The following is a 25,149-nucleotide window of genomic DNA, read 5'->3' as shown; positions in this document are numbered from 1 at the left end:
TCATTAGATAAATGTTCTTATCTGTGGACTTTTAATATGCACCATAAAGTGTCTTATAAAGATTTGACTTTTTTTTTTCTTTAAAGCAATTTAGCTTTGATATTGCTGAGAAAGCAGCTCACGTGTGCCTTGCTCATCTCTTCACCTATCAAGATTTTGACATGGGAACGCTTGGATTGGCTTATGTTGGCTCTCCCAGACCTAACAGCCATGGTGGCATTTGTCCTAAAGGCAAGGCTTCCTTTTCTTCCCTCTCAACTGTGGGTTGAAAGCTAGTTTTTGTTAGTTGTGTTTAATCCTCTTCTCCAACTTTCACGAAGCATGATGTGTTATTTGCATAGACTCTAGTGGTTGTTTTTTGGATAGAATAGATGGCTGTTTTCTTGGCTGGAGCTGGAAAAAGAAGGGAGGGAAGGATAGGAGTCATTAAGCTATCTGGTGTGAACAAGCTGGCTAGACTAAGCCCTAGGCCAAGGGCTGCTTTGTGTGGGTGCATCTTGCAGCGGTTCTGGAATGGCAGTGCTGTTGTCTTGGAAATTTCTTATATTTTCCCCTTTACTGCAATATGTGAGCTGTTTGTGCTGTGCTTGAAAGATTCCCCACTCCAAAAACTGGCAAGAGGCAGGGTCTCACTGGTGAGCCTGTGAGAACAATAAAGCTGTTCATATCCCCAAACAAGTATCCCTCTCTCCCCTAATGAACCCTGAAACCCAAGGAAAATGTTTCACAATTTTGATTTGTTTCTTTCTCACTTCTATAGCTTATTATAGTCAAATTGCAAAGAAGGACATCTATCTGAACAGTGGCTTAACCAGCACCAAGAACTACGGGAAGACCATCCTCACAAAGGTAGGAGAGTATTCTCCTCTGCAGAGCGTGAACGTTCGGTGTATGTACGTGTGTGTTGATGTGTGCCATGGGATTGTGACAAGCTTCCGTGCTCTGTCAGAAACGAGCTGCTAGCTTTCTGACTGAGTCAGATCCCTGGAGACAAGGATGTAGGTCTACAAAACCAAAATCGTAGTTTTTGTCCTTGCTGACAAGGGGAGTCAGGACTGAATGGAATTGAAGATTGAATTCCCTGGGGAACAGTAATGAGGAAACGTAGCCAGTGTCTGATAGGAGCTCTAGTTTTTCAGATACAAGCAGGATCTTGATATCCAAAGATGAATTTCAATGTATTTTGCTTTAGAAAAAAAACCAACCAAACCCTCAACAGAACAAGCAAATATTATATAACAAGTAGACTTAAAATAAGAATAAAATCAGTCTGCTGACTCAAGTAAGAGAAAACTGATGTGTTTGCTATTACGTACATCTACAACATGCAGATGGATGATTGTGTACACTTGGTCTGTTCCATTTGCAAGGTCAAGCAGTGAAAGTGGTTCAGGCAAAGTAGGTGGTTTAATTTAAACCTTCTAATGAAATTTCTTTACCTGATTTGTGTGTGTGTGTGTGTATCCCGAATAAGTAGGGCAGAGAACAGTATAATAGGCAGGGCTTATTAGTGCTAATACTAAGCCTAATGTAAATTGATGGTGTGTGGATTTTTTTCCATATTTCATGAGACAGTAAATACATAAAGGCCTGAATATGAGCGTTGTCTCACTTGTAAAGATACCAGAGCAGTGCCTGTGTTTGCATCTACCAAATCTTTGCAGTTGGGCATATTTCTCTTTTGCTGACTTCTGCTGACTTCTCAGCTGTGCTTTTCTGTAGCCTGCTTATAAATGGAATTCATAATTGATGTGTGGGCTAAAACTTGGCACAGAAGCTGTCAAGAAGCTAGAAAAAAAAGACAGTGAAGCTTTGTGTGAGAGGGATGTTGACAAAGAGCTCTAGCCGTTGCCATGCTATTTGCATTTGTTGTTCAATCTCCAAGCTGGAGTTCTGCCTCGGATTACAAAGGAAATTGAGTTTGCTGTCTTCCCGGTGGCAGTCACAAAGCTTGGGATGAGGCAGCGGGAGCATTATGGATTGGTTTCACAGGGAGAGCGTTGCATGGTGTCCACTTGAGTTTTGAAAGACAAAAAAATAGCTGCTTAAACCCCTTCCCCAAAGTAAACACGATGAAGCACAGGAGCGATCTCTGGGCAGCTCTCCTGTCTCTGGCTCTCGCATTAGCTATGCCTACACTGGGTACCGGCGCCGCTCATTGCAGTGCTTGCTCCTTCCTGTGCCTGCACAGCAGCTGAAATGACGGTTAGCTCGTCAGACTTGCTCCTCTCTCTCGTGAACTGCTCGGTCTCCTTGTGGTTAACTTTTATTTCTGTGCTAGTTTTATTTGTGGTTGCCACCTTGTGAGCTTGACACCATCTGCTGGTCAGGGCACTGCAGGGAGGTGCCCGGCGAGGCAGAGCCAGTTGGGGATCCTCAGCAGAGGGAGTCCCGTCTTGCAGAAATGATGTTGGAAAACCATCCCTGTTGGGCCACGTTTGTAGGTGTCTTTCCTAGTAATCGTGCAATAGAAGGGCTTATTCAGCACTCCTAATGTCATCATCCATTTAGAAGAAATAATTTTAATGGCAAGATACGTTAAAGGAGATTGACTAATCGTAGTAGCTGGTGTTTGTTTGGATTGGTTTTTGTTTCAACTTTTTATGCCTTCCAGCTATTTAAAAGCCAATTTCGATATTTTAAGTATCTGCATTGCATTGAAAACAAGATTGAATCAGTATTATAGGACAGCACTTTGCCTTTAACAGTGGTTCAGTATTCAAACCTAGTCCTGGAACTTGCCTTTGGAAATGCAGCATTATTTTACTTGACTTTAGTTGCCCACTTCTAATAAAAAAATGTTCAGAGGGAAATCACTTTCCATCTCAGTGTATTTTAGAATTGCTGGTGGCCTGGAAGCAGGTGGGATCTTCTGCTCTGTCCTGCTCAGACTAATTTTTTTCAGCATTGTTTTTTTATGTTCAAAAAAGGAGGCTGACCTGGTTACGACGCATGAACTCGGACATAACTTTGGAGCAGAGCACGATCCCGATAGTCTGCCAGAATGTGCCCCCACTGAAGACCAGGGAGGGAAATATGTTATGTATCCCATTGCTGTCAGTGGAGATCACGAAAACAATAAGGTATAGTTGCATAGTTTTGCTTCCACGTACACGTTTCTGCTATGGTCAGTGACCCTCTGCATGGGAAGTCAATTTAGTTAATGATTCCTGTAGCTTGGAACTGTCAGGAATGTAATGGATTAGCCATAAGAAAACATACTTGCGTGCCATTGGGTGGTCTGCAAGATAAGCTTGACTTTGGATTCTGAGTTTCACTGGAGTTTGTAGCATGTCCAGGTGCTTTTGTAATTAGTTGTTTCTAGTTAGCTGTGGCTGCATGCTCCTAAAAGCAAGAGTCAAATACAGGACCTCCAGTACCAAGTAGCGTTTGGGTGGTCCATAGGTATTATTGCTGGACTGCCAGACACCACAGCCATGGCGCTCGCCAGTCTCGGAAGCTTGCACTGGCAGCATGGACTTGGCGTTGCGCCTGTTCTGCAGATGAGAAACCAACATTATCAAGGAAATGATTAGTCTGCAGTCTAGTCTGACTTGTGGTTCATGTCTAGCCCTGCTGCAGAGAGGCAGCGCAGTCTCTCCCCGTTGATACAACTTCACAGCCCTTCCTGGGGGTGGTTGCTAGTGGCCCTGAAGCTGTGGGAGAGCTGGAGTTGGCTCTGTGACCCTGAGCCAGACTGCGCGCGGGCGTCCCTGCATTGTAACGTAGCAATGTCCTTTATGGACCCAACCGTTATTTTCCCATCTTAAAATTTTTCCAAGGTATCAAACTGGCAGTATAGAGGGAATAACTGCTTTCTGAGACACCAGAATTTGGAGGAATAAGGAGGCTGAGGCTGTCTTAGGTGCCACTTGTTGACAGAAAGGTACACTCCTCAGTGCTGCTCTTTCCCCTCGTGACTCTCTAGATGTTCTCAAGCTGCAGCAAAAAATCCATCCATAGGACCATAGAGATCAAGGCCCAGGAGTGCTTCAAAGAGCGCAACAACAAAGTGTGTGGGAACTCCAGGGTGGATGAAGGGGAGGAATGCGATCCTGGCCTCTTGTACCAACAGGCTGATCCCTGCTGCTCTGCAGACTGTAAACTGAAAGATGGTGCTAAATGCAGGTAAGGGGAAATGAGCTGCAACTTCTCTTACACAGGAGAGAACGATGGGCTGGGCTGAAAGCTCCTAAAACCACCTGCAGTGTCACAGACCTGTTTCCTGGCTTTAAGCCTAAACATGTGAGCCGAAGACAATAAAGGATTCCAGGAAAGGCTGCTGTGTGCATGCACTGTTGCGTACCTTAGTTTTTATAGCATTCTGTTACTTTTTCTGAAGATTGCCACGAGCTACAGACGTGAAGGTGATGATGATGATGATTATGCAAACTCAGGCATTAAAAATTAATATTAAAAATTTCCTGTGCAAACTTCCTGTGCAAATACAATTTTTGCTTGTATTGCAAGGTGGCTTTAAACTGGGATCACATACTGGTATTTTCAAGACTGCTGCAAAACGTGTTTGAGCAGACAACACAGTGACTGCACTCAATGAGTGTTCTTGCTCTTTGGGGTGTTTGTGGCCCTGTTGCAATGCGGTGTCCCGTCTGTTTTTTCAGAGTTCAGCTCTGCAGCGTGTAACAGTAGAGAGCTCATGCAACTCCTGTTGTTCAGCAAGAAATTCCCTCAGCATTAATGACGGTGTTTGTACTAAGGGCCTTCTTGCATTAGATGCAGAACAAAGAGAGTAAAGAGAGTGCAGAATAAAGAGTAGTAAACCTTCAGGACAAATGGGGAAAAATGCGCGGGGAAGGAAACAGTGGAAGGTCTTGTCCAAAGTTGCACAGCAAGTAGCAAGGGGATCCAGGTGCCTTGAATAAATACAAGGATCCCTGTGTTGTCTCTCGATATGTTGTGCTTTCTACCTGCTTTTACCTTTGGTAAATGAAGAGTGAGTGGCTGTGTAGAAAGGTGGTCATGGGAGGGGTAGAGAGGGCAAAGGTTTTCAATCAGTGAGTCAATCTCCAAGAAGTAGCTTTTATTTTTTTTCCTAAACGTCATTTTTTCCCTGGCTTTGTCATGCTTGTACTTCTTTTTTTAAAAAAAAAAAAAAAAAAATTGCTTCCTTTCATTTTGATCTTTCCACAGTGATCGGAACAGCCCCTGCTGTAAAGGCTGCCAGTTTGAAAGTGCACAGAAGAAATGCCAAGAAGCCATAAATGCCACTTGTAAAGGAGAGTCTTTTTGCACGGGTAGGACGTGTTTCTGTCCCCTTTGCGTCAGCTAGCCAAGCGCTCCAGGCTCAGTGTCCTGTTTGATCCGCTTTCAAACTAGTGCCCTTTATTCATCCGGTACATGTAATTTTAGAGAACAGTTAAGCATCACGAAATTGCCCTATAATGAGTTTCATTGTAGTTCAGGAGTCACTTGGTGATTTACTGCCCAGAAGAACATGAAAAATGTTGATTTTTCTTTTTTTTTTTTTCTCTTTTGCCTTCTTTCTTTCCCTTAAAAAAAGAAAAAGCAAAACAGGGTGTGTCACTGGGAGGAGAGACAAGAATGAGCTGAGTCTTGCCATAGAGAGGGTGGAATTACTGCAACTTTGCTTCACTTCCCCGCTTGTTTACTTCCTCCTCGTAATCTTTCCTGGAGGCCAGGAGTCAAGTCAGAGCTCCTGCTTTGCTGATGGCACCTCCAGGCTCTGCTGCCCACTCCCTGGTTGCTGGAGTGCCACAATGCCAGAGTTGTTGAAAGCCTCCAAAGCTGTTGCTGCCTCTCGGAGGAGCGGGCAGGCAGCCTGCAGATCAAAGTCAGGAACAAGCTCTTGGGGTTCCCCCGGGAGGCGTCTGAATTTCCTGTATTGTCCTTTTTCTTCTGCACATGCAGGCGCTCTGCCCTTTGCTCTAACACAGTCCTCCCATCCTGTTGACCTCCGTCTGTAGGGAACAGCAGCGAGTGCCCCCCTCCAGGGAATGCTCCAGATGACACTGTCTGCGTGGACATGGGGAAGTGCAAGGATGGAGAGTGCGTCCCTTTCTGCGAGAGGGAGAAGAACCTACGGTCGTGTGCGTGCAACGGTGGGTGACGTGGGACTGGACTGAAATGTGTGCTTCAGCTCTGCTCCTCGGAGAACGCTGGCTTCGCTGTGGGCTTGCCTGTTGCAGGGCTGAGTTTATGGTTTCTGAAAAAGTTCAAACCCTTGGTTTTTCAGGGCTAGTGTTTTCTGTTTGGAAAACAAATGTAAATGTTCTCTTGTCCTCTAGCGGTCTGGGTTTGAAGGCATTAAGATGAGACTTATGGTCTGGCACCCCGGTTAAAGGAGAGGGCGCTCTCCCACCCCCCACATCCTCCACCACAGGCAGATGGGAGGGAAAGTCTGACTGTTCCCCGATTGTAGAGAGATCCCAACCAGCCTCTGGACCAGGCACCTGGCAGCAGAGTGGTAGCCTCCAACAAGTGGTTAAAGAGAGATTTCAGAGAGGATAAAGTCCCGTGAGAACATAGGATCCCCGAGTCCCGTCCCGTGCTACTGCAAACCTGCCTGTCATAGAATTCTGTCAGTAAGCTTCGCTGCTTGCATGCTCTCCGTCTCAGCTCTTAAATCGGGTAAAGCAGCTGGGAGCAGGAGGAAGGCTTCACAGGGGCAGTGCAGGGAAGTGCCCTGAGCCCCACTGTTTGAGATGGAGGGCAGAGCCAAGGAGAAGAGTGCCTAGAGGACCCAAAGTCCAAGAAATATTTAAATCTGTGTCTTGGACATGTCTGGAACTTCTTCACCTGCCTGTAGGTTCCTGCAGTGTTGGAGTATCAACTTGGAAAGCTTGGTCCCACTGTGTCCCCTCCCTAATATGTTTCCCAGGGCATCTGGGTGAGTTTCAGGCTTGGTCATCAGAGTAACCAAAATCGGGCGACTCGCACAGTCCTGCCTTCCCCACGGGGAAGCCGGGCAGGAACACGGTCAGCAGGGGACACGTGGGGTTATGCATCTGTGTGGTTACGAGTTGGAGGTGACTCTTGGTGCTGCCCAGGAATGAGCTTGTTGCTTTATTACAGAAACGGATAATTCCTGCAAGGTGTGCTGCCGGGACGAGCAGGATAGGTGCGTACCGTACGTCGACGCTAACGACCAGTTCCTGTTCCTGCGCAAGGGGAAGCCTTGCACTGTGGGCTTCTGCGATACAAATGTAAGTTTTCCCAGATGTGGACTGCATGCTCTGCTTCTGTGGCTGGGTGTGTGTGTCCTCTGTGACAAGGACTGTGCTGGTAAAGAGAAGCCAAAGCTTGATGTGCTGCTGGGCAGGGCGGTACTGTGGAAGTACCTCTCCACGGGGTAAATATTAAAGGGTGTCTGAGGCTGTAGATGGAAGTTAGTTGCTGCTCCCCACAGCTCAGCCAGCCGGCAGTTTGTGCGAAGGAGGAGAATGAGCGCTGCCGTAAGCTCAGCTAGGTTTGCAGTGCTTGCTATTTCAGCTGTTCACGTTAGCCCAATTAATTTTGACTAAAATAACACAGGTTAGGGAACAATCGCGTGCAAATCCAGCTGGCAGTGTCTGAAGGGGGCAGCGAGGCTGCGGCAGGGCGGCTGGTGGGCTGCTGGCATGCAGCGACCGTTTCCGTGGTACAGCTGCACGGACAGTCGCGTCACCGCAGACCCCAGCAGTGGAAGCTAAACTGGGTGTTGGCAGCAGTGAGTTCGGGAGGGCGTGCCCCAGCCCTTCCGCCGGCAGAACTCAAAGAGCGGTGGTCTGCTGTGTTAAACCAGCGCAGCCAGATCTGGGAGTCTGTCTGTCTGTAACCTTGGGTTCCCGAGAGCTGCAGCCTTGTCGGTGGGTAATGGGAACTGGGCCTTCTGGTGCTTAAACCTCTCCAGAAGCTTCAGTTTTGTGTCCCCTGACATGGGGTGACGGTGGGGCGGGTTTTGCAGATTTCAGACATTAAAATTTCATCTGTTTCAGACAGCAATAGAATTGAAACTGTTTTGCCAAAAATAAAGGCAGTAAAAACGGACCGCTGCTACTGGGCATGAGTATAAACCCGTATTCAGAATGCGAGTCAAGTGCTGCTGTGGCTGTAGTTTTTATTTCGTTATAATCTTTGTATCTTCTTCCCTCTCCATCTTACGGTTAAATAGCATAGGATTGTTGTGTAAGTAAGTGTTTACTTTTGCAGGGTAAATGTGAGAAGCAAGTACAGGATGTGATTGAACGATTTTGGGATTTCATAGACCAACTCAGCATCAATACTTTTGGTAAGATACGTAACCATATCCTTTGGGGTTTTTTTAGTTCATGACATGACCCTCTAAAGCCTCGGAGGGAGTTAGCTGGCTGGGTTTTATTCACCTGTATGCAAGGGCAGCTAGTAGCTGTGTTTCTGATATAGATAAATGTATTTTTGCCTAAAGCTTGACAATACTGCTCTTGCCTTTTAAAGCTGAAAGGATGGGGGATCATTTTGCATTTTTCCACTCCATTATTTTCTAGGCATCTTCCAAGCTTCTAAAGGAGACGATAGCTTCTTGTCTGAATACCAAGAAGTAGATCAATTAGAGAAAAGTAAATAACGGGCAGTCTTTTTAGAGCCCAGATAGATTCGGCGTAGTATGAAGTGGGCCTCTCGGTGGGATTTACATGTCAACAGACTGGGAGAGGAGAACTTCGTTTCTCTCTTATTTAAGAAACCCACTGAGGTCACGCACCTGAAGCTGTGTGCCTGCTCCGAGTCCCTGCCCGGCAGCTGTGAGTGGGCCTCCTCGGTCTCGATCCCCGCTGCGCGGTCCAAGCAGGGTGCCCCCCAGCGTAGCCCCCCAGCGCCTTGCTCTGTGTTACTGGAACCGTACAAAACCTGTTAATAAGCTGGTGCTGTGTAATGGCTGGGTAACTCCGTATGCTCACGGTAACACTGTGCCTACACAGCGTAATTATCTGGGTTTGGGGCTTGCAATCTTGAGTTCTAGGGTCAAAAAATTGTTTCTTAAGTAATTGTTAAAGCTCTTTAGCCTGCCTAGGTAGAGGAAGTTTGTGTATCTTTGATGTTCAAATATTTTGTTTGTGGAGGCAGGCAGTTATCACTTGACTGTAAAATCAGAATTTTGTACCAGACTCGCAGTGTGTCTTGTATAATTGAGGGGGGCAGCTTGGCTAACGCAGTACAGCCTGTTCCCAGTCAACTCGTATTAAATGTTACGGCCTGTCAGCATTTCTCATCAGAGAAGAACAGAGGGGAAAAAACTGTTAACATGTTGGATACACTTCTCTAAAATTGTATAATTTCTTTTATCTTGGCCTCGTCCTGCAGCCTGTGCTTCTCCGAGCAATGCTGTGGCTTGGCTCGCATGAGCAGTGGCTGCAGCACGGGGCAGATGGGTGTGTTCGTGACAGTGTTTGGCAGGTAGCTAACAGATCTGAACTGCTTTCACAGGGAAGTTCCTAGCGGACAATATAGTGGGCTCTGTGCTTGTCTTCTCCTTACTTTTTTGGATTCCTCTCAGCATCCTTGTGCACTGCGTGGTGAGTAAGCTCTCTTTGAGATGACTGCTCTGTTGGATTGAGCTGTAAGAGGACCCCTTTCATACATGAAATGGCAGGTGTCTGTGGGAGAAGGTGATGGGAAGCTCTTAGCAAACCCCAGGGGGGGAATCCAGCACGTGTAAGACTTACTGCGCCTTCGATAGGCAAAACTCCTGCTAAACTCTGCTGGGCTCTGGCAGGCCCGGTGCTCCCGTGACTATTCCCTGGAGCCGTTCCTATTCTTCCCTAGGCAGATTTTCTACCTCTGCCTCCCCAATTCTATCCAAGTATAATTTTGGTAACTTTAATTAGAGTCAAAGTTTTCTAAAGCCCCGCTAAGGAATAAGACACCCACTTTTTGTGGGGAGACGCAGAGCGGGAAGTGGTCTTGGTCGAGCATGGTTGGATGGGTAAAGAGCGAGAGCTCACGGCAGCGGAGAGCGCAGGCATGTGGTGTGATGCTGGCAGCAGCGTGGCGTTCGAGCAGAGGGCTGCCACAGCCACGAGCGCTCCTGGGATGGGTGGGAAGGCACGGGAGGTAGGGGAAGGGGCAAGAGCCCCACGCCCTGCCGTGTTCCTGCAGGGAAATGGGGACAGGGACCTTGCAACTGGGAAACTAACTTTCTTATTTTGTGTGTGCATGTTTTGGTTTGCTTTTGTTTGTTTGTTTTTCCAATAGGACAAGAAATTGGACAAGCAGTACGAGGAGAACACAAAGTCCCTGTTTTGCCCCAGTGTAAGTTGCTGTCTGAATATGAATTGGCAGAAAGCCATCCAACGTGTATTAGAAAATCTGAACCTCTGGGGTGTGCAGAGTATTTATCAAAGCAGTGATAACAGACAGACCTGGAGCCCTGTGCCTCTCGCTGCAGATGGATGAATCAATTTGAGGGAAACTGCGTTTTCTCGAACACGCCTCTGTTCGATATATCAAGCGCTGCAGCTTGGCGGGGTCTGATTCTTCCTTCCTGTAAGAGCTGTGCCTTGACCTTGCTGACAAAGCAGTTCTCTTGCAGCAGCCGCAGCTCCCGGGGCAGGAAGCCGCTCCGCTCTGCGGGGCACCGCTTCGCGCAGCGGGCGCCTGTGTACGGGGTCCCCTTGGCACGGGTCATTCGGCAGCTTCAACTGCAGATCGCTCGTTCCCAGCCAAGTGGTGTCAACCAAGCACAAGGCTCGGCAGGGCGACGCTGCAGAAAAACCTCTGCAAAATGTGGTGTCTTTGCAGAATGGTTGTTTGCAGGAGTCAGCTTCTAGTGGCCAGATGGGCTAAAGCCTTCCAGTTGCTTGTGGGAGAGCTGGCCTCAGGGTGAGGGACCTGTCAGTGACATTTCTCGCCCTGTAGATTCTGAGTTGAGAGAGATGAAGAGCTAAAAAGTGCCTAGATAAATTTTAATTACAGTCCAGCACAGGGCACCTTCTGACGTAGATTTTCTGCCCAGTGCTTTGACAGCCCAATTCTTATTAATAACTGAAACATTCAATTAAGGAAATCTCATTTTGTAACGAGAGCGGGGAAAGAAACCTTGCAGAGCTCCTGTACGAGCACTGGGGGAAGCATACTGAAGTCAAGAACCGCTGAGGCAGATTGCCTCTGTTGTCTACTCTGATGTAACTGGAGGTGATCTTAGTTCAAGTCCCCCACAGCTGGTCTTGAACGCTGTAAGAAGAGTCACCTTAGAGCTTTATACCTGAATTCAATCAAGAAAATCCCAGAAGCAGGTGTAGCAACAGAGCACGGGTATAGTTGACGGGCTCCTTGCACCAGCAACAGTTTAACAAACAAATCTGGTGTCATTTGGATCCGCTGAGGATTGAGCGGTTGGGAAATGCGGTACTGGTAGCAGGTAAACATTTCATCCTGCCCAGCATTAGCATCTACTAAGGTTTGTGGGGCTTTTTGTACCCCCAGAAATCTCTAGATATTTTCCAAACTATGCTTGAATAGAAGCAGAAATCAACGGGCTTTAACTTAATGTGGGTTGCAGAATTTGGGTGTGATCAGTGGTCCCCCTCTGGTCTTTGACCCTGCGTTCAGTGCAACTTCTCGCACGTGGAACCAGGAACTCTCCAGGTTGGAAGGGTGGGATGAGTTGTACCTCTGACTGTTTCCCTGCCACTGAGCTCTCTGTGGCGTCTGGCTGGACCCTGCATCTCCAGCCCCAGGTTTTGCCAAAGCAGCGTTGGGCCCCAGGGGAGGTGGGGCTGAGTCGTCAGCTCTGTCCCAGTGGGGCTGTCACCCATGGTGCCTTATGTGGGGAAGGAAAGAGCAGAGAGAAAAAGGCCTTTAGGGCTTAGCGTAGCTGGGTTTCTTGAGAACAAGACAAGACAATCATTTCTGTTGGATGCTCCCTTGCTCATAAGTAAATCTACTGTAAAAGCCAAAATCTAACTCCTTTTCCAGCACGGTGCAGTGGGTTCAGCCTGGCTGGTGCAGGGTGGCCTGTGGCGGCGTGAGGGCAGGCAGCACAGCTCTGCTGGGAGCGGAGGGGAGGACGCAGTAGCCTTGAAACGGCTCTAACAAGCGCGGGTGCTCCTCGGAAGGTGCCTGTTGCCTGTTTCTCTTGAAAACAGCGCAAAAACTGAACCCTGCACTAGATCCTGGTTGCTTCTCCCACTGATGTGGCTGCTGGTGTCTTGCAGAACGTGGAGATGCTCAGCAGCCTGGACTCTGCCTCCGTTCGAATCATCAAGCCCTTCCCCGCGGCGCAGTCGACAAGCCGGCACCAGCCACTGCAGCCCATCACGGCCGTGCCCGCCGTCGCCGCGGCACCGAAACAGGACCACCAGAGAATGGACACCATTCAAGAGGACCCGAGCACTGACTCTCACATTGACGAGGACGGGTTTGAGAAGGACCCTTTCCCAAATAGCAGCTCAGCCGCCAAATCTTTTGAGGACTTGACAGACCATCCTGTCATTCGGAGCGAGAAAGCTTCGTCCTTTAAACTACAGCGCCAGAACCGGGTGGACAGCAAAGAAACAGAATGCTAGTGTCTTGCTGCCTTCTAAATGTATGACTTGTGTCCGCAAAACGAGGATCTAAAACCATTTCATTTATATAAATATAAATATATGTATATATATTTTTGTGAGGGAGTGGGAGAAATAAGGAAGTGACCTACTGCAGATGCTGGTCATGTGTATGACCTTCCTTAAATTACATTTATCAGAGCATTATATCTTTTAAAAAGGAAAATCCAAACTAAAACTGGCTTGTTTTGGAAGCTTTTTGGATTTGTTTTTCTATTTCCTTGACCTTTAACAATTCCTTCAACCTGTGGTGCAAAACTGAATATCCTCCTGGATATTGGATGGTGTATATCTGCCTTTTTTATAACTCAATATTTTGTAGTCTGACAGCACTGACAGACAAAATTAAGGGGCTTTTAAAAACAAAATGACAACACTGCAGTATGTTCCATATAGGGTAAATAATTTAGCAATTTAAGGTACCTGTAAGCAAAAGCCTAAACAGATGCCTCGAGAACAGAAGGAGAGTCATGAAACAGATAAAAATAGTCTGAAAAATGAAGATGCATAATTGGAATCAAGAAGCTTAAGATGTACAGCTTCAAAATAAACAGAAATAAAGGGGTCACGCAGCGGCTGTTAAGCCTTATACGATGCATGGAAATGCTCCTCTAGCATGGAACTGTTTTGCCTCTAGCGGTGCGGTTGTCTTGCCTTCGTGTCTCCGCTGCAGAGAAAGGCTTTCGGTGGGAGTTTCCCACTCTGCAGTGAGGCGTGTGTGTCGCAGGTGTCTGGTAGGAGAAAGGAGCGTAAGTAAGTGGAGAAACCATTTATGCGATGAGGACCGTTTTAAGTAGCTGTTCGCAGCGGTTGTTTCGGGGCGGAGATGTTTCTCCGAATGTTACTTTGAAATGGGTAACACTATTGTTGAGATGTTCCAAGAGCTGAGCCTCAGTTTTCTGTGGTCTGTGTGGCCTTTCAAAGCTCCTACTGCGTAAATAAATGGGGGGACAAAATTCACTCCATTGCAGGGGGGGCATTTGTTTAAAAACAAGTGTGAATTTAATCAAAAAAGAAAGAAACCTTTTGTTAAACTTACAGGGCAAGTATAAGGAGGAGACTTCACAAATTCAAATTCCTACACCGGTAGTACAATGGGATGTTAAAAGTTGGTCATTTAATGGTGTCCTCTAATTTGATACACCTGGAGATCTGTGAAGTGAGCTGGGACTGGGACTGTACGTGAGCACTGGGACTGACACAGTGGCGTCGCAGAGCAACTGTCGTGACAGCAAAGCAGCACCTTAATTCTGCATCTGTTTTCTCCCGTACCAGTCCGTTGATAAAACTGACATAAAACGTGACCAATGGTAGAGCCATTGGAACTGTTACAGGGCTGTGCTCGGCCACAGGGGAACCGCAGCTGCGGAAAGCCTTTGTGATTTTAAATGTGAGGGAAAGGAACCCCACCTGTGCCGAAAGGATTGTGGGAGTACCCACCTCTCCTCCCCCCCCAAGGATACTTGTTACACTAATACTTGAACGTGTGCCTTATGGTATTCCTATCTGACTAGCTATTGTGTTTTATGTACTGGTTTTGAACTTCGGTTGTTTTTTTTTTTTTCCCTTTGTTTGGGTTTTCTTTTTTTGATTCAGTGCAAAGTACATGTGTGAGGCGTTAATTTAATTCCCAATACAATAAAAGCTTTTTATATTAAAAAAAACACCCACAAAACAGTTAAATAAGAGCTGTTTCTGTGCAGTCCTTCATGAGTTGTCAAACCCTGAGTTAAAAGTGTGGCGTGCGGCCAGACCTGAGCTAGTTATTTCTCACTGCTCCCCTCTGAAGCTCGCTGCGGTGGAGGCCAGCCCCTGAGCAGCCGCAGTGCGGCTCTGCACCCGTGGGGGCACCCCGCTCCCTACGGGGGAGGGAGCTGGTCTTGCCATGTGTCCTGGGGATTAGCATCCAAGCGTTTGGGTTGGAAAAGACCCTTAAGATCATCAGGTCCAACTGTTAACTGAGCACTGCCAAGTCCACCACTAAACCATGTCCCTAAGGGCCAGGTCTACACATTCTTTTAAATACCTCCAGGGATGGAGACTCAACCACTTCCCTGGGCAGCCTGTTCCAGTGCCTGACTACCCTTTTGGTGAAGAAGTTTTTCCTAACATCCAACCTAAACTTCCCCTGGCGCAGCTTGAGGCCGTTTCCTCTCGTTCTATCGCTTGTTACTTGGGAGAAGAGACTGACCCCCACCTCACTACAACCTCCTTTCAGGTAGTTGTAGAGAGCAATAAGGTTTCCCCTCAGCCTCCTCTTCTCCAGGCTAAACAACCCCAGCTCCCTCAGCTGCTCCTCATAAGCCTTGTGCTCCAGACCCTTCACCAGCTTTGTATGGTCAGTTCTGACAGTGAAATTCTTATCTAGGGCATGGCTGCATGCTCAAATGCCTTTTTAGGTAGCAAATGTGCGTGTTCTCAGCACTAAGGGCATTATGTCCCAGATGAAAACCAGGCAGTGGCAGGTGCTTGGGAGCATGAAAACGGAGGCTTGGAGCAGGCCTTGGAAATCACAGAATCCATCCCCCAATCTGAGCCGTATTCCAGAAACTGTGAAATCTGTACTTGCAGTTTGTTCATAACATCTAACGCAGGAAGATCCACAGCTTCGGCAGGGAGCCCCTTCCGCTGTTCAGCCGGTCTTTACTGTAAGCTTTTAGTACAGAAAGGACAGTCCAGTTTAATATTCATAAATATTTATAAATCGAACCAGCTTGTGGACTAGCTCCAGTCACATGAAAAAATAACTACTTACGCCCCAGTTTATACTACTATTGCATCGCAGACAACAGGTCTTGGCCTACTTGTGTTAGTTATTTAGTGAAGCAAAGGCAGCCTCATGGCGCTAACAAAGCAGGACACGGTGGTGCTCTCTCATCAGCCTCTGTTTCACCCAATGCGTAATCAATACATCACCTGTTGGCCTCGCCTGCTGTGTGCCAACATAACTGTTCATACAGCCCAGAATTATGTGGGGGTTTTTAGTTGCGGTGATGCACTATTTATTTCTCTTTAATCCATGGTCCAGTAGTATTCTCATTTCTTCTGTTAGCTGGCTAGCCAATTATTTCCCAAACCACTTTTTTTCCGTGCTTGTTGAATTTCATCTAGGTTTCAGGCATTTTTTTTTTTTCAATTTGTAAAGGTAGTTTTGTACTTTGTGTTCTCTTGGCCAAAAACTATACATAGCATGCAGTACTCATCTGTTACATCAGTTGTTAAATTATGGGTGAAGGCCAAAGCTCGCTTGAAACGTCTCCTGAACTTGATGGCAAATTACACGACGCAGCTTTGTCAGCAGAGATGCACACCTGTCTAGTAGTTTCTTCAAGATCCAAGCTTCTCACCACGAGCACGTGCACTGCCAGTTTTATGCTGCCCAGAATCACGCACTGCTTTGAAATCTCTGTCTACATGCAAGAAGCTGCTGCTGGTGCCAAAGTAAGTTAAACTCTAAAACCCCTGCTCTGAACTACAACACATCACTATCAAAATCCTTGCTAAAGCTCAGGTAACTGCATTTACTGCTCTATTACAGCCAAATAAATTAATCTGGACTGACATTAATGGCTCTGGACAAACTCCACACTGCTGCCTCCTAGGTGTTTCAAGCCAGTAGATGGTATTAACCAAGGCCTAGTCCCCAAAGCTCAGCTAGGCCAGGAACTCCTCAGGGCAGCCTCTGTCCCTTGGGCACAGGGCAGCTGAGACTCCCATCTTCCTCCAAGTCTTCAAGGGAAGAGGAGCTCGTCCCCACAGACGTTCAAACCACCGGCACAAGCAGCATGCAGACAAACCACCCCACGACACACCCGGAGCAGTCTCATCTTTATTCTCCCAGTGACCAAGGGAAGGGGACACGGAAGAGTATCGGCAGGGGACCCCTCGCTCCCCCGTTCCCCAAGCACGCAGCGTTTGCAGCGTGCTGCTGTTTGTCACCAGCCTGGCGTGGTCAGGCTCGGCCGCTTCGGCTCGTGACTGCAGAGGATCTCACAGAAGACTGGCCTCAGGGTTCGTATGGTCCACGTCACGCCAATAAGGAAGCAGCGAAGGAAGAGCAGACAGTTTGTTTTCCAGGTGTGACCAAAGTTGTGCTGCTAGAAAGCTGTTGCCTTTTGTTGATAAATGGAGCCCATCAGACAAATAGGAGGAGAAATCCTACAGGGGAGGTTAAAACCTTGTATTAATGTATTTGCTGGTTGCAAATAGAAGGTCTGGAGTAATTTTCATGTAAGTTCTTCAAAGCCAGCTGGTATCTATACTGGTTTTATTTTTCACTGTTTGTATTAAAATATTAAGAGAATGTTCTGATGGCCAAAGTCACTGCTATTCATCAGGAAAAGATTAAGTGATGCAATCAAAATATTGAGTCTACTGCACTACTGAACAGTCTACTGCACCAGGGAGTGCTGGAAAGAGAGAAGATTCAGGGTCCGAACTGGAGCTACCTGCTTACAGGAGGTCGGTAATCTCTGTCCCGTGGACAAGTTTGGGTATTTGGTCAGAAGCATCACCAAGGTGCCCAGGCAACCTGATCGAAGTTTGAAGTGAGCCCAACGCTGTGCAGGAGGCTGGACTAGATGCCTCCAGGGGCCCCATCCAACCTAAACCATTCCACGATTCAAAGTCCAAGGAAAAGGTGATTTACATGCAATGCGCCCAGGGGACGTCTGCTAACCAAATGTAACAGTCAGGTTGTATTAAGCTTTACTTCTCCCAGCCCAGCATGAAGCATTCTGGGTTACTTTTTCCCTTCCCCAAAACATGATTTGGATACATTTTGTATCATTTCAGTGATAATGCACCACTACAGGTTCCTCTATGCTAAACTATGCATTTCACAATTCATGACAGTTTCAAAGCCTTTCTCATGACATCATACCTGATTTTTTTGCATCAGTGTCCAGAGGTCAAGTACATCCGTTCCACAGTCCCTAGCGACCTGAACACAGGCCTGGGCGTATTCCCCAGTGGTGGCATTGCGGCGATTTAATTTGTCACCTATCAATCAGACACAAAGAAAACATTTAGCAATCACGACTGCCACAGTGTGATTTCTGTCTTCTGCAGCACACATGATGCGTATCAGTTTGTTACACCAGCAGACAGAGCAGGTTACAAACCAAATCCAAAGCACCTCAATTTAGGTGGATGGCAGCTATAGCTCGTTTAGTCTCTTTCAGGGCACCTTTTGAGGCATTTGAAAATATGTATCTTGTTAACAGATGTGTAACAGGCGAGAGAGGCAATGGCAAAAAGCACACAGCACAATGCTTATTTCTGTGCTGCTCACAGCTTTCACCTTCTGTCAAGCTTCAGGTGAAATCAGTGCATAGACTTAAAACTCTTCATATGCCTGCTACTAGCATGTAGAATAGAGTGAAGTAAATGTAAATCTGCTTACAAGCTTGCCTTCCGCTTCCTGGATGACATCAGACATTTAGCATCTCCTTACAGTAGTCTCCTCATTGTAACGTGCTGCTGAAACTGGGGTACATTGAGGCGCAAAGCTTTATTAGAGCTCGCGACTGCTACACTTGTGCGCGCAGTTACACTGGGAGCTGGACGTTCAGTATGTGCTCAGTGCCGGCTACTGTAAGCCAGCAGTTTTGTACAGACCACAGTGAAACTTTGGGGCAGGATATTATTAAGTTATGATGTTGGTTGTTTGTTTTTTTTTTTTAATGGAACCTATAACGCAATTCATCATCTCCTCCTCTACTCCCTCCTTGCATCTGATGATGATTCCCACTTCCTCACGCTGCCACGCAAACACATGCCTGCTCTCAACGTGCTGGGTCTGTAAGTGAAGAGCAGCAGCCAAAGGAAGCTCGGGGAATATGGGGGTCCTCTGAAGGACTGAGGAGGCAACCTAGTGATTTACCCCGACCTCTGCATGTACCCACTCAGCCTGGGAAGGAGGACAGCCAACAGTGGGGAGCAAAGGGTTCGGGGATACTCAGAGATGGCAGATGTATCTGGGTGGGTGGGACTCGGCTGAAGGAGCTGCCTGTTGCGTTGGTGAGGCCAACACCTACTACCTACAGAAATTCATGGCTAACGGGAGACCCACGGCGACTCGGAGAAGGTTAACATTACACCCATTTTTAAGAAAGGCAAGAAAAAGGACCTGGGGAACTGTCAATCACTCGGCCTCACCACAGTGCTGGGAAAGACCGTGGAGCTACCTCCTCTTGGGATTCATTTCCAAACACAGGAAGGACAAGAAGGAACGAACTATCAACACAAATTTAGCAAAGCCAGATAGTGCTCGACCAACCCAATTGCCCTCTGCAATGAAATGATGGCTATACAGATAACAAAGAGAAGCTCTGTCTTTGGTAAGGGCTTTGACTCTATCTCCCACAGCACTCTCATTTGGAAGCTGAATTTTTTTTACGCCTCTTTTCACGCCTGGATGAATGTTCCTGTGAACATCATCATCCTCATGTTTCACATCTCTCTTTTGCTCTGATATCTATCTGACAAAACTAGAAATAAGCAGAACATTTCTCCTGGACACTGGCTGAGGGCAGATGATCTGATGTTGCTGCTTACTGGGCCCACAATACTTTATCTGTGGTCCACTGCCTGAGATCACCCTGTCTCTTGTTCCGTCCCTAGACAGCAATCTCTTAGACAGATGCTGGGATATTCAATGCTGTAAATGCAAGCTTCCTCCCTCCCTCTCCCATAAAAAGGAAAGCTTTAAGATGAAAATGAACTAACAAACAACATTTTAAAAGTGTTACTTGATAGCTAGGAGCCAGATAAGCAGCATTCCTGGTGTGCTCGCCTAACAGATCTTCAAAAGGACAACACGAGCGTATGTTTTGCAAACGGTGGCTGTAGCAGCTTCAGTGAGAGCTGGGCACACACAGCAGGAAAGGCTGCTCTGCGCCTGACCTATCCCTTACACCCTCCCCAAGGATCACAGGCACTGTCACATACACAGTACTGGCCGTGTCTGGTGTTTGGTCTGACCTGCTACTGTCTTACACAATTTGTGAGTATTTCTCTAGGACTTTCTCTCTTTTTCCAACTGAAATGTAAAAACTACCCTGCTGGATGAGACTGAAAGCCCATATAGTCCAAAATCTGGTTTGAACAGTGACCACTGCCACACACCAAAGATCCCGAATGGAAAGTCATCCAATAACATAGTCTAATTTAACGCAGTTTAAACATGAGGTCATCTGCAAAATGTTACTGCTCTGATCGAGTACACAACTCAGGATATGCAATACCACCTACATTTGAGAAAACCTTGCAAATACTAAGGTGACAGCTCGGTGTTTACCTGAATCTAACTAAAAAGTCTTTTATAAATGCGCAAGAACTGGACAAGCTGTCCAAATGGAAAAGAGGACATGCTCTCAGGAGGTACAAACTGTCCCTGCTGCTGTCAGTGGGATTATGGCAATTTCCACCAGCTGAGTAACACGAAGTAAGCGCTGCTGTTATGTCTCTATTTTTAGAGTTAGCCTGAACAACGTAATGAGAAATCATTTAATCACCTTTTGCTTCTTTTTTGGGCAGTTTTATTAGCATCCTTAGAATATGATATTCTCTGGGGATTTTTAAATTTAAATTTAAATTTAAAATAAACCTGGCTAGGATATTACTGCTTATCTAAACAGATGTGAAATATGCTGTGACTATTATAAAATTTTCTAAAGCACACAATGCCAAAATATCTTCCATTATTCATGTTATTTTGGAAGCTGCTACGACATGAGGTAGTCTGCCTAGGACATCTCGGCAAAACCCATGTTCTCAAAGGGCAGCCACTCCTGTCAGTTTTATGCGCGAACAGATCAATCAGCACTTTCAAAAGGATGTTACGAATTAGTTGGTAGTTACTCCACAAGCTTATCCAAAAGCCGTTGAGCAAAACAGCTAATAGTCCTTTTCCATCAACTCAAGGAAGACAACTGCAATCTGGCATAAGCACGAAGCTAATCCTCTCTCAACCTGGGATCAGCAACTTACACTCTGCCGGTAAAATGCAGAAATTCTGCCCATCCGTATCGTTCTTTTACCTTTGGCAAGACACTCCTTTTCCCAAGCTGATTCCTGAAGAGGTGGCGGCGTTATCAAAAGGATCCTGTCTTCAGTGACGTCTACTGACTTCAGATACTGTATCATGCTCTTTAAGTTCGCAGCATATTCTTCCAAAGGAACGTGTTGCTTAGGGTTCAGATCTGTTAGGGGATGAAGCACATGCATCAGCAATGTTAAACTGCTTACAGATTCATTACACAACGTAACGTGCTTTTTCCACAGTGTATGAATGTGGGCACTCATTTTCAGTATGCAGTTCACCTCAACCATTGATTCAGAAGGCATTGTTGGAAAATGCTGTTCCTCAATATCCAAAGCAGACACATTGAGAGTTTAAACACAGCGCTTCCAACTAATACACATGAGGGACAGTGGAAAAGAAATCACCTTTTTTTTTTCAAAGATGCTTTGTCTTGCAACTCTGTATCTTAGTATTAGATCACATAATCACCTCAAACTTCACTTGAAACAAAAGCTAAGATTTTTCACTCTCTTGAATGCAGAGAAAAATTTCAAAATTCGCATGGACATACAGACAGTCCTTTGAAGTTATCATTTTGATTAGACTAGCTCTGCATGCTGCTATGCTTATCTTAACAAGAATCCAAATGCTACCTTCCCTCATTTCCTCAACCCCATCAGACTGCTTTAAAGGCAGAAAAATCAGCTAAATGCCCAACTCCAGTTTTAGGTGATGGATATATGACTAATTCTTGAGCACCTTGAAATTTAATATTAAAACTTGGTGAGAGAGAGAGAAATAGAAGGCACTGTATACAAATAAAATGATTGAAAACAATCCACTGTAAAAATGAAAAAAGGGCAACTGCTTCATAGAGAAGTGGCAGGAAAAGTCTATGTAATGTTCTGCCTTTTCTGCTAAACTGTAAAACTGTCTTAAGAGAACAGGTCATGGAAAAACAAAGAAAGCTACCGTACCTTTCAAAGCACTGTCATTGGCTCCAAAGAAAATAGTAACCGCAACAGTACTCTCAGCACCAGTACTTTTACTGATCAGTCTTGGAAGAATCAATTTAGCCCACCTGGTGTTGTACCCTGAGAGCCCACGGTTCACAACATCACATTTTCTGAAACAAAGAAAGACACATATCAAAAAGAACATCATGCCTCTGCCCACCAGAATAAAACCTGGGAAGTTCTGAACCATTCTGCCAGGACACCTCTCCCCGTCCCTCTCAGAAACAACGAGAAGTCACAGGAGTTTTCAGTGGGATTATAACTTTATGTTTTGAAGGTGCACCCACAGATTGCATGTGTAGTATTTACCTGTCACTTAAACTATGAAACCAGAACAACAATCTTGACAATCACTAAGGATTTTTTCTTTCCACTCAAGCTCTGAGTGGAAAGAAACACTCAATACGTGTTTCCACCAGTACTGGCCAGGTCACCACTAAGGCAGTTCCACTTCAATAAAGATATAAATGTTAATAAATAAATATACATTAAATATTAACTTGTGTTGGCTTTCTTTTAGAAAAGCTGCACAACTTCTTGCATGCCAGAAATTACTTTTGAAATTTAAGCTCTTACCTGACCAGTCTCTCAGCAAGGGATGCCCCCCAGCCATTTTCCTGGAAGGAGAACTGAAAGTAAGGAACATGGTTAGACCCTCACAGGAAGCACTCGCTCCCCGGCAGGTCGCTCCCACCACCAGCACCTTCCCTCCTCAGAAGCTCTTTGTGCGCGGCCTCTGGCACCAATGTGGCAGCGATTCCTCCCACCCAGCCTGCCCTGTTCCTGCAGAGGCCAACCTTGACAGACAACTGGCATCAGAGGCAACGTGGGGTCAGACCTAAAGGGACGGACACTGTGGTCCCTTCGTAATCGAGACTGACTGCTGTCAAGCTCTAGTTTCATTTTGGCTGGTGAGTCCTTTTTTTTTTTTTTTTTTTTCTTTCATTTTCTACTTTATTTCTAAGATCCTTTCACTGTGCCTTCATTCTGGAGAACACCTCTCAAAAATCCTCTCTCCACACACTGCTCCAGAGTGCAGTTCGATACCTACCTCTACTAGAAACTAGTGGAAAAATTAATCCCTTCTCCTTACTCCCACCGCTGCGCAATCCTCCCTGTTACAATGCTCTGCCTGTTTACAGAATCATAGAATCACAGAATCATTAAGGTTGGAAAAGACCCTTAAGATCATCAAGTCCAACCGTTAACCTATCACTACCAAGTCCACCACTAAACCATGTCCTCAAGCACCACGTCTACCCGTCTTTTAAATACCTCCAGGGATGGGGAGACTCAACCACTTCCCTGGGCAGCCTGTTCCAGTGCCTGACTACCCTTTCGGTGAAGAAGTTTTTCCTAATATCCAACCTAAACCTCCCCTGGCGCAGCTTGAGGCCGTTTCCTCTCGTCCTATCACTTGTTACTTGGGAGAAGAGACCGACCCCCACCTCGCTACAACCTCCTTTCAGGTAGTTGTAGAGAGCAGTAAGGTCTCCCCTCAGCCTCCTCTTCTCCAGACTAAACAACCCCAGTTCCCTCAGCCGCTCCTCATAAGCCTTGTGCTCTAGGCCCTTCACCAGCTTCGTTGCCCTTCTTTGGACACGCTCCAGCACCTCAATGTCCTTCTTGTAGTGAGGGGCCCAAAACTCGCGTGGCCTCACCAGTGCCGAGTACAGGGGCACTATCACCTCCCTGGTCCTGCTGGCCACACTATTCCTGATACAAGCCAGGATGCCATTGGCCTTCTTGGCCACCTGAGCACACTGCTGGCTCATGTTCAGGCAGCTGTCAACCAACACCCCCAGGTCCTTTTCCACCAGGCAGCTCTGCAGCGAGTTGGTTTAGACACCCCATCTCCCACCTTTGTCTTCGGCCAAATCTTTTTTCATCGGAGCAGCTCTGTGACCCACTCCACCGTGCAACCCACCCAGGGGCTGGGGCCCAGAACGACCCCTAAAACGCTGGTACCGCCTCAGAGGGGACGTTCACCGAGCCACAGTCCGGTCACGCTGGCGGGTGGGCACTCGACACTGGGAGCCAGGACAGGCAGGAGCGCGGGGGTCAGGACAGACAACGGGCTGTCCTCCCTGTCTGGAAAATGCCACTGCCGCCGAAATACCAGAAGCTACACTTTTACCAGATCCCATTTCTACCATAGGAACTTCACGAATTTCTGCAAAAAGGCTCTAAATCTCATAAGAGACCCTCGGGTGTGGAAGCTCCTGGAACACTCTCGTGGGAGATCCAGCAGGGACACAACCGTGCCGGCCCGCACCCCCGTTTCACCGGTCTCCCTCCCGCCTCACGGTGCCAGGCCGGTCCCCGCCACCCGCCAGGCTCCCGGCAGGAGGAACGGGGATGTTTATGGGGCTCCGGAGCTCCGGGCGGGAACTGAGGGGGCCCACGGCGGCGTGGAGACCCCCCCGGGCCCGCAGGCCCGCTACCTCAGTGATGGAGTCTCCGAAGAGGATGACGCGGGGCCAGACCAGGAGCCGCCCGCGGGCGCCCGCCTCCGCCAGCGCCATGGCCGCCACCGGACGTCCGTCAGGAGCGGGGGGGCGGAGGCCGCTTCCTCTGCGGCTGGAAACGGCGCGGCAGCGGCTCGGGGCAGGCGCCGGTTTCGATCCGCGTTAAAAACCGGCCTCAGGCTCCCGCACCGCCCATGTTTCGTTGCTCCCCCGCCGTGTAAAAGGCGCGTTGCTGGAAGGGAAGCACCCCCTCCTGCGGGGCCGGGGGCGGCCGGGCGGTGCGGAGCTGACCCACGGCCGTGTAACCCCCGTCCCTCGCGCTGGCTGGGAGCACGCTTACAAAGCATGCGTCATTTTAAAAATAAGATTTTTATCTGTTCCAAAGAGAGACTTCCTTTTTAAGAAAAGGCAATTATCTCCTTTAGCCGACTTCATACTCTTATTTAGTTGGCTAACAACATACAAGTTGGGGAGGAAAGCCGTCCCTAATCCTGCTAATACTAATAACAGAGTAATACTGCTATAAAAATTATCAGGTGCCAATTTAATCAGCTGAGAAAAGGGGGGAAAAAAACCCTTGTGCATACAAGGGAAAGATAACGTTCTCTTGTAGAAAACTGACTTTCTGTGGACGTTTTTCAGCATGACTTACTGTTTGGCAACAACCCCAGCTCACCGGGAGTACCGCGTTGCTTCGTTTCGCTTGGCCCAGGCCAGGCAGGGACGGGGCCGTCGGCAGGAGCAGATGCGTGCCGCGGCCGCAGGAACAGCCGCAGGAATGGCCGCAGGAACAGCCGCAGGAATGGCCGCAGGAGCAGCCGCAGGAGCCACCTGCGCTCCAGGCTCCTACAGGTCACGAGCGCCGACTTCGCTTGAAGCCGATTTTGTTCATCGAGTCCGGTTAACGGCAATGCCTGCATACATAGTTTTAAAGCTCCAATTAGCCCCGCTATGCAAACATGGACTCCATTTTAAATGTGTTCAAGCTCCCCTTTGACTTAAAGCAGATACAAGCAGGCAGGTAATTGCTTCCTTGATAGGAACAAAATTATATGCAAGCTTGATTCTGACCGTATGCAAACCCAAAATGTCCAACTTAT

The 25,149-nt window shown here is 47.3% G+C and overlaps 2 protein-coding genes across 5 annotated transcripts in view; one reads left to right on the top strand and one right to left on the bottom strand.

The window, feature by feature from the left end:
- The window catches only part of ADAM17 (ADAM metallopeptidase domain 17), a 35,115-nt gene extending 21,980 nt beyond the window's left edge, over positions 1-13,135 (top strand). For 3 of the 4 annotated variants that reach the window (XM_087777436.1, XM_087777438.1, XM_087777439.1), the window contains 11 exons: positions 87-231; positions 761-849; positions 2,931-3,083; positions 3,929-4,128; positions 5,152-5,255; positions 5,946-6,080; positions 7,054-7,184; positions 8,170-8,248; positions 9,421-9,509; positions 10,189-10,245; positions 12,150-13,135. In XM_087777436.1, coding sequence (XP_087633562.1) covers positions 87-231; positions 761-849; positions 2,931-3,083; positions 3,929-4,128; positions 5,152-5,255; positions 5,946-6,080; positions 7,054-7,184; positions 8,170-8,248; positions 9,421-9,509; positions 10,189-10,245; positions 12,150-12,500 — 1,533 coding nt within the window. In that variant the 3' untranslated portion in view covers positions 12,501-13,135. Of the gene's footprint in view, positions 1-86; positions 232-760; positions 850-2,930; positions 3,084-3,928; positions 4,129-5,151; positions 5,256-5,945; positions 6,081-7,053; positions 7,185-8,169; positions 8,249-8,483; positions 8,687-9,420; positions 9,510-10,188; positions 10,246-12,149 lie in introns of those variants that run through there. The other variant, XM_087777437.1, reaches the window with a different exon arrangement.
- Positions 13,136-16,354: 3,219 nt separating this feature from the next.
- IAH1 (isoamyl acetate hydrolyzing esterase 1 (putative)) lies at positions 16,355-24,349 on the bottom strand. The gene is made up of 6 exons (XM_087777446.1): positions 24,026-24,349; positions 22,158-22,210; positions 21,543-21,691; positions 20,582-20,743; positions 17,422-17,540; positions 16,355-16,697 (listed from the first exon to the last, which is right to left on the bottom strand). The coding sequence occupies exons 1-6, from the start codon at positions 24,104-24,106 to the stop codon at positions 16,530-16,532; spliced, it is 732 nt and encodes a 243-aa protein (XP_087633572.1). The 5' UTR covers positions 24,107-24,349; the 3' UTR covers positions 16,355-16,529.
- Between the last annotated feature and the right edge of the window lie 800 nt (positions 24,350-25,149).

This window comes from Nipponia nippon, unplaced genomic scaffold, assembly GCF_047370975.1.
Source record: "Nipponia nippon isolate SJK-2023a ecotype South Korea unplaced genomic scaffold, ASM4737097v1 scaffold_4, whole genome shotgun sequence".
In the NCBI taxonomy this organism is placed as follows: domain Eukaryota; kingdom Metazoa; phylum Chordata; class Aves; order Pelecaniformes; family Threskiornithidae; genus Nipponia; species Nipponia nippon.
Note: the sequence above shows the minus strand (reverse complement) of the source record. Positions and strands in the feature narration are given on the sequence as shown.

Coding starts and splice junctions, on each gene's coding strand:
- IAH1 (XM_087777446.1), bottom strand. CDS start 24,106: ATGGCGCTGGCGGAGGCGGGCGCCCGCGGGCGGCTCCTGGTCTGGCCC. Junction 20,744..21,542: donor CAATGACAGTGCTTTGAAAG/GTACGGTAGCTT, acceptor ATCCCCTAACAG/ATCTGAACCCTAAGCAACAC. Junction 16,698..17,421: donor CACTGATGCAAAAAAATCAG/GTATGATGTCAT, acceptor CCTCCCCTGTAG/GATTTCTCCTCCTATTTGTC.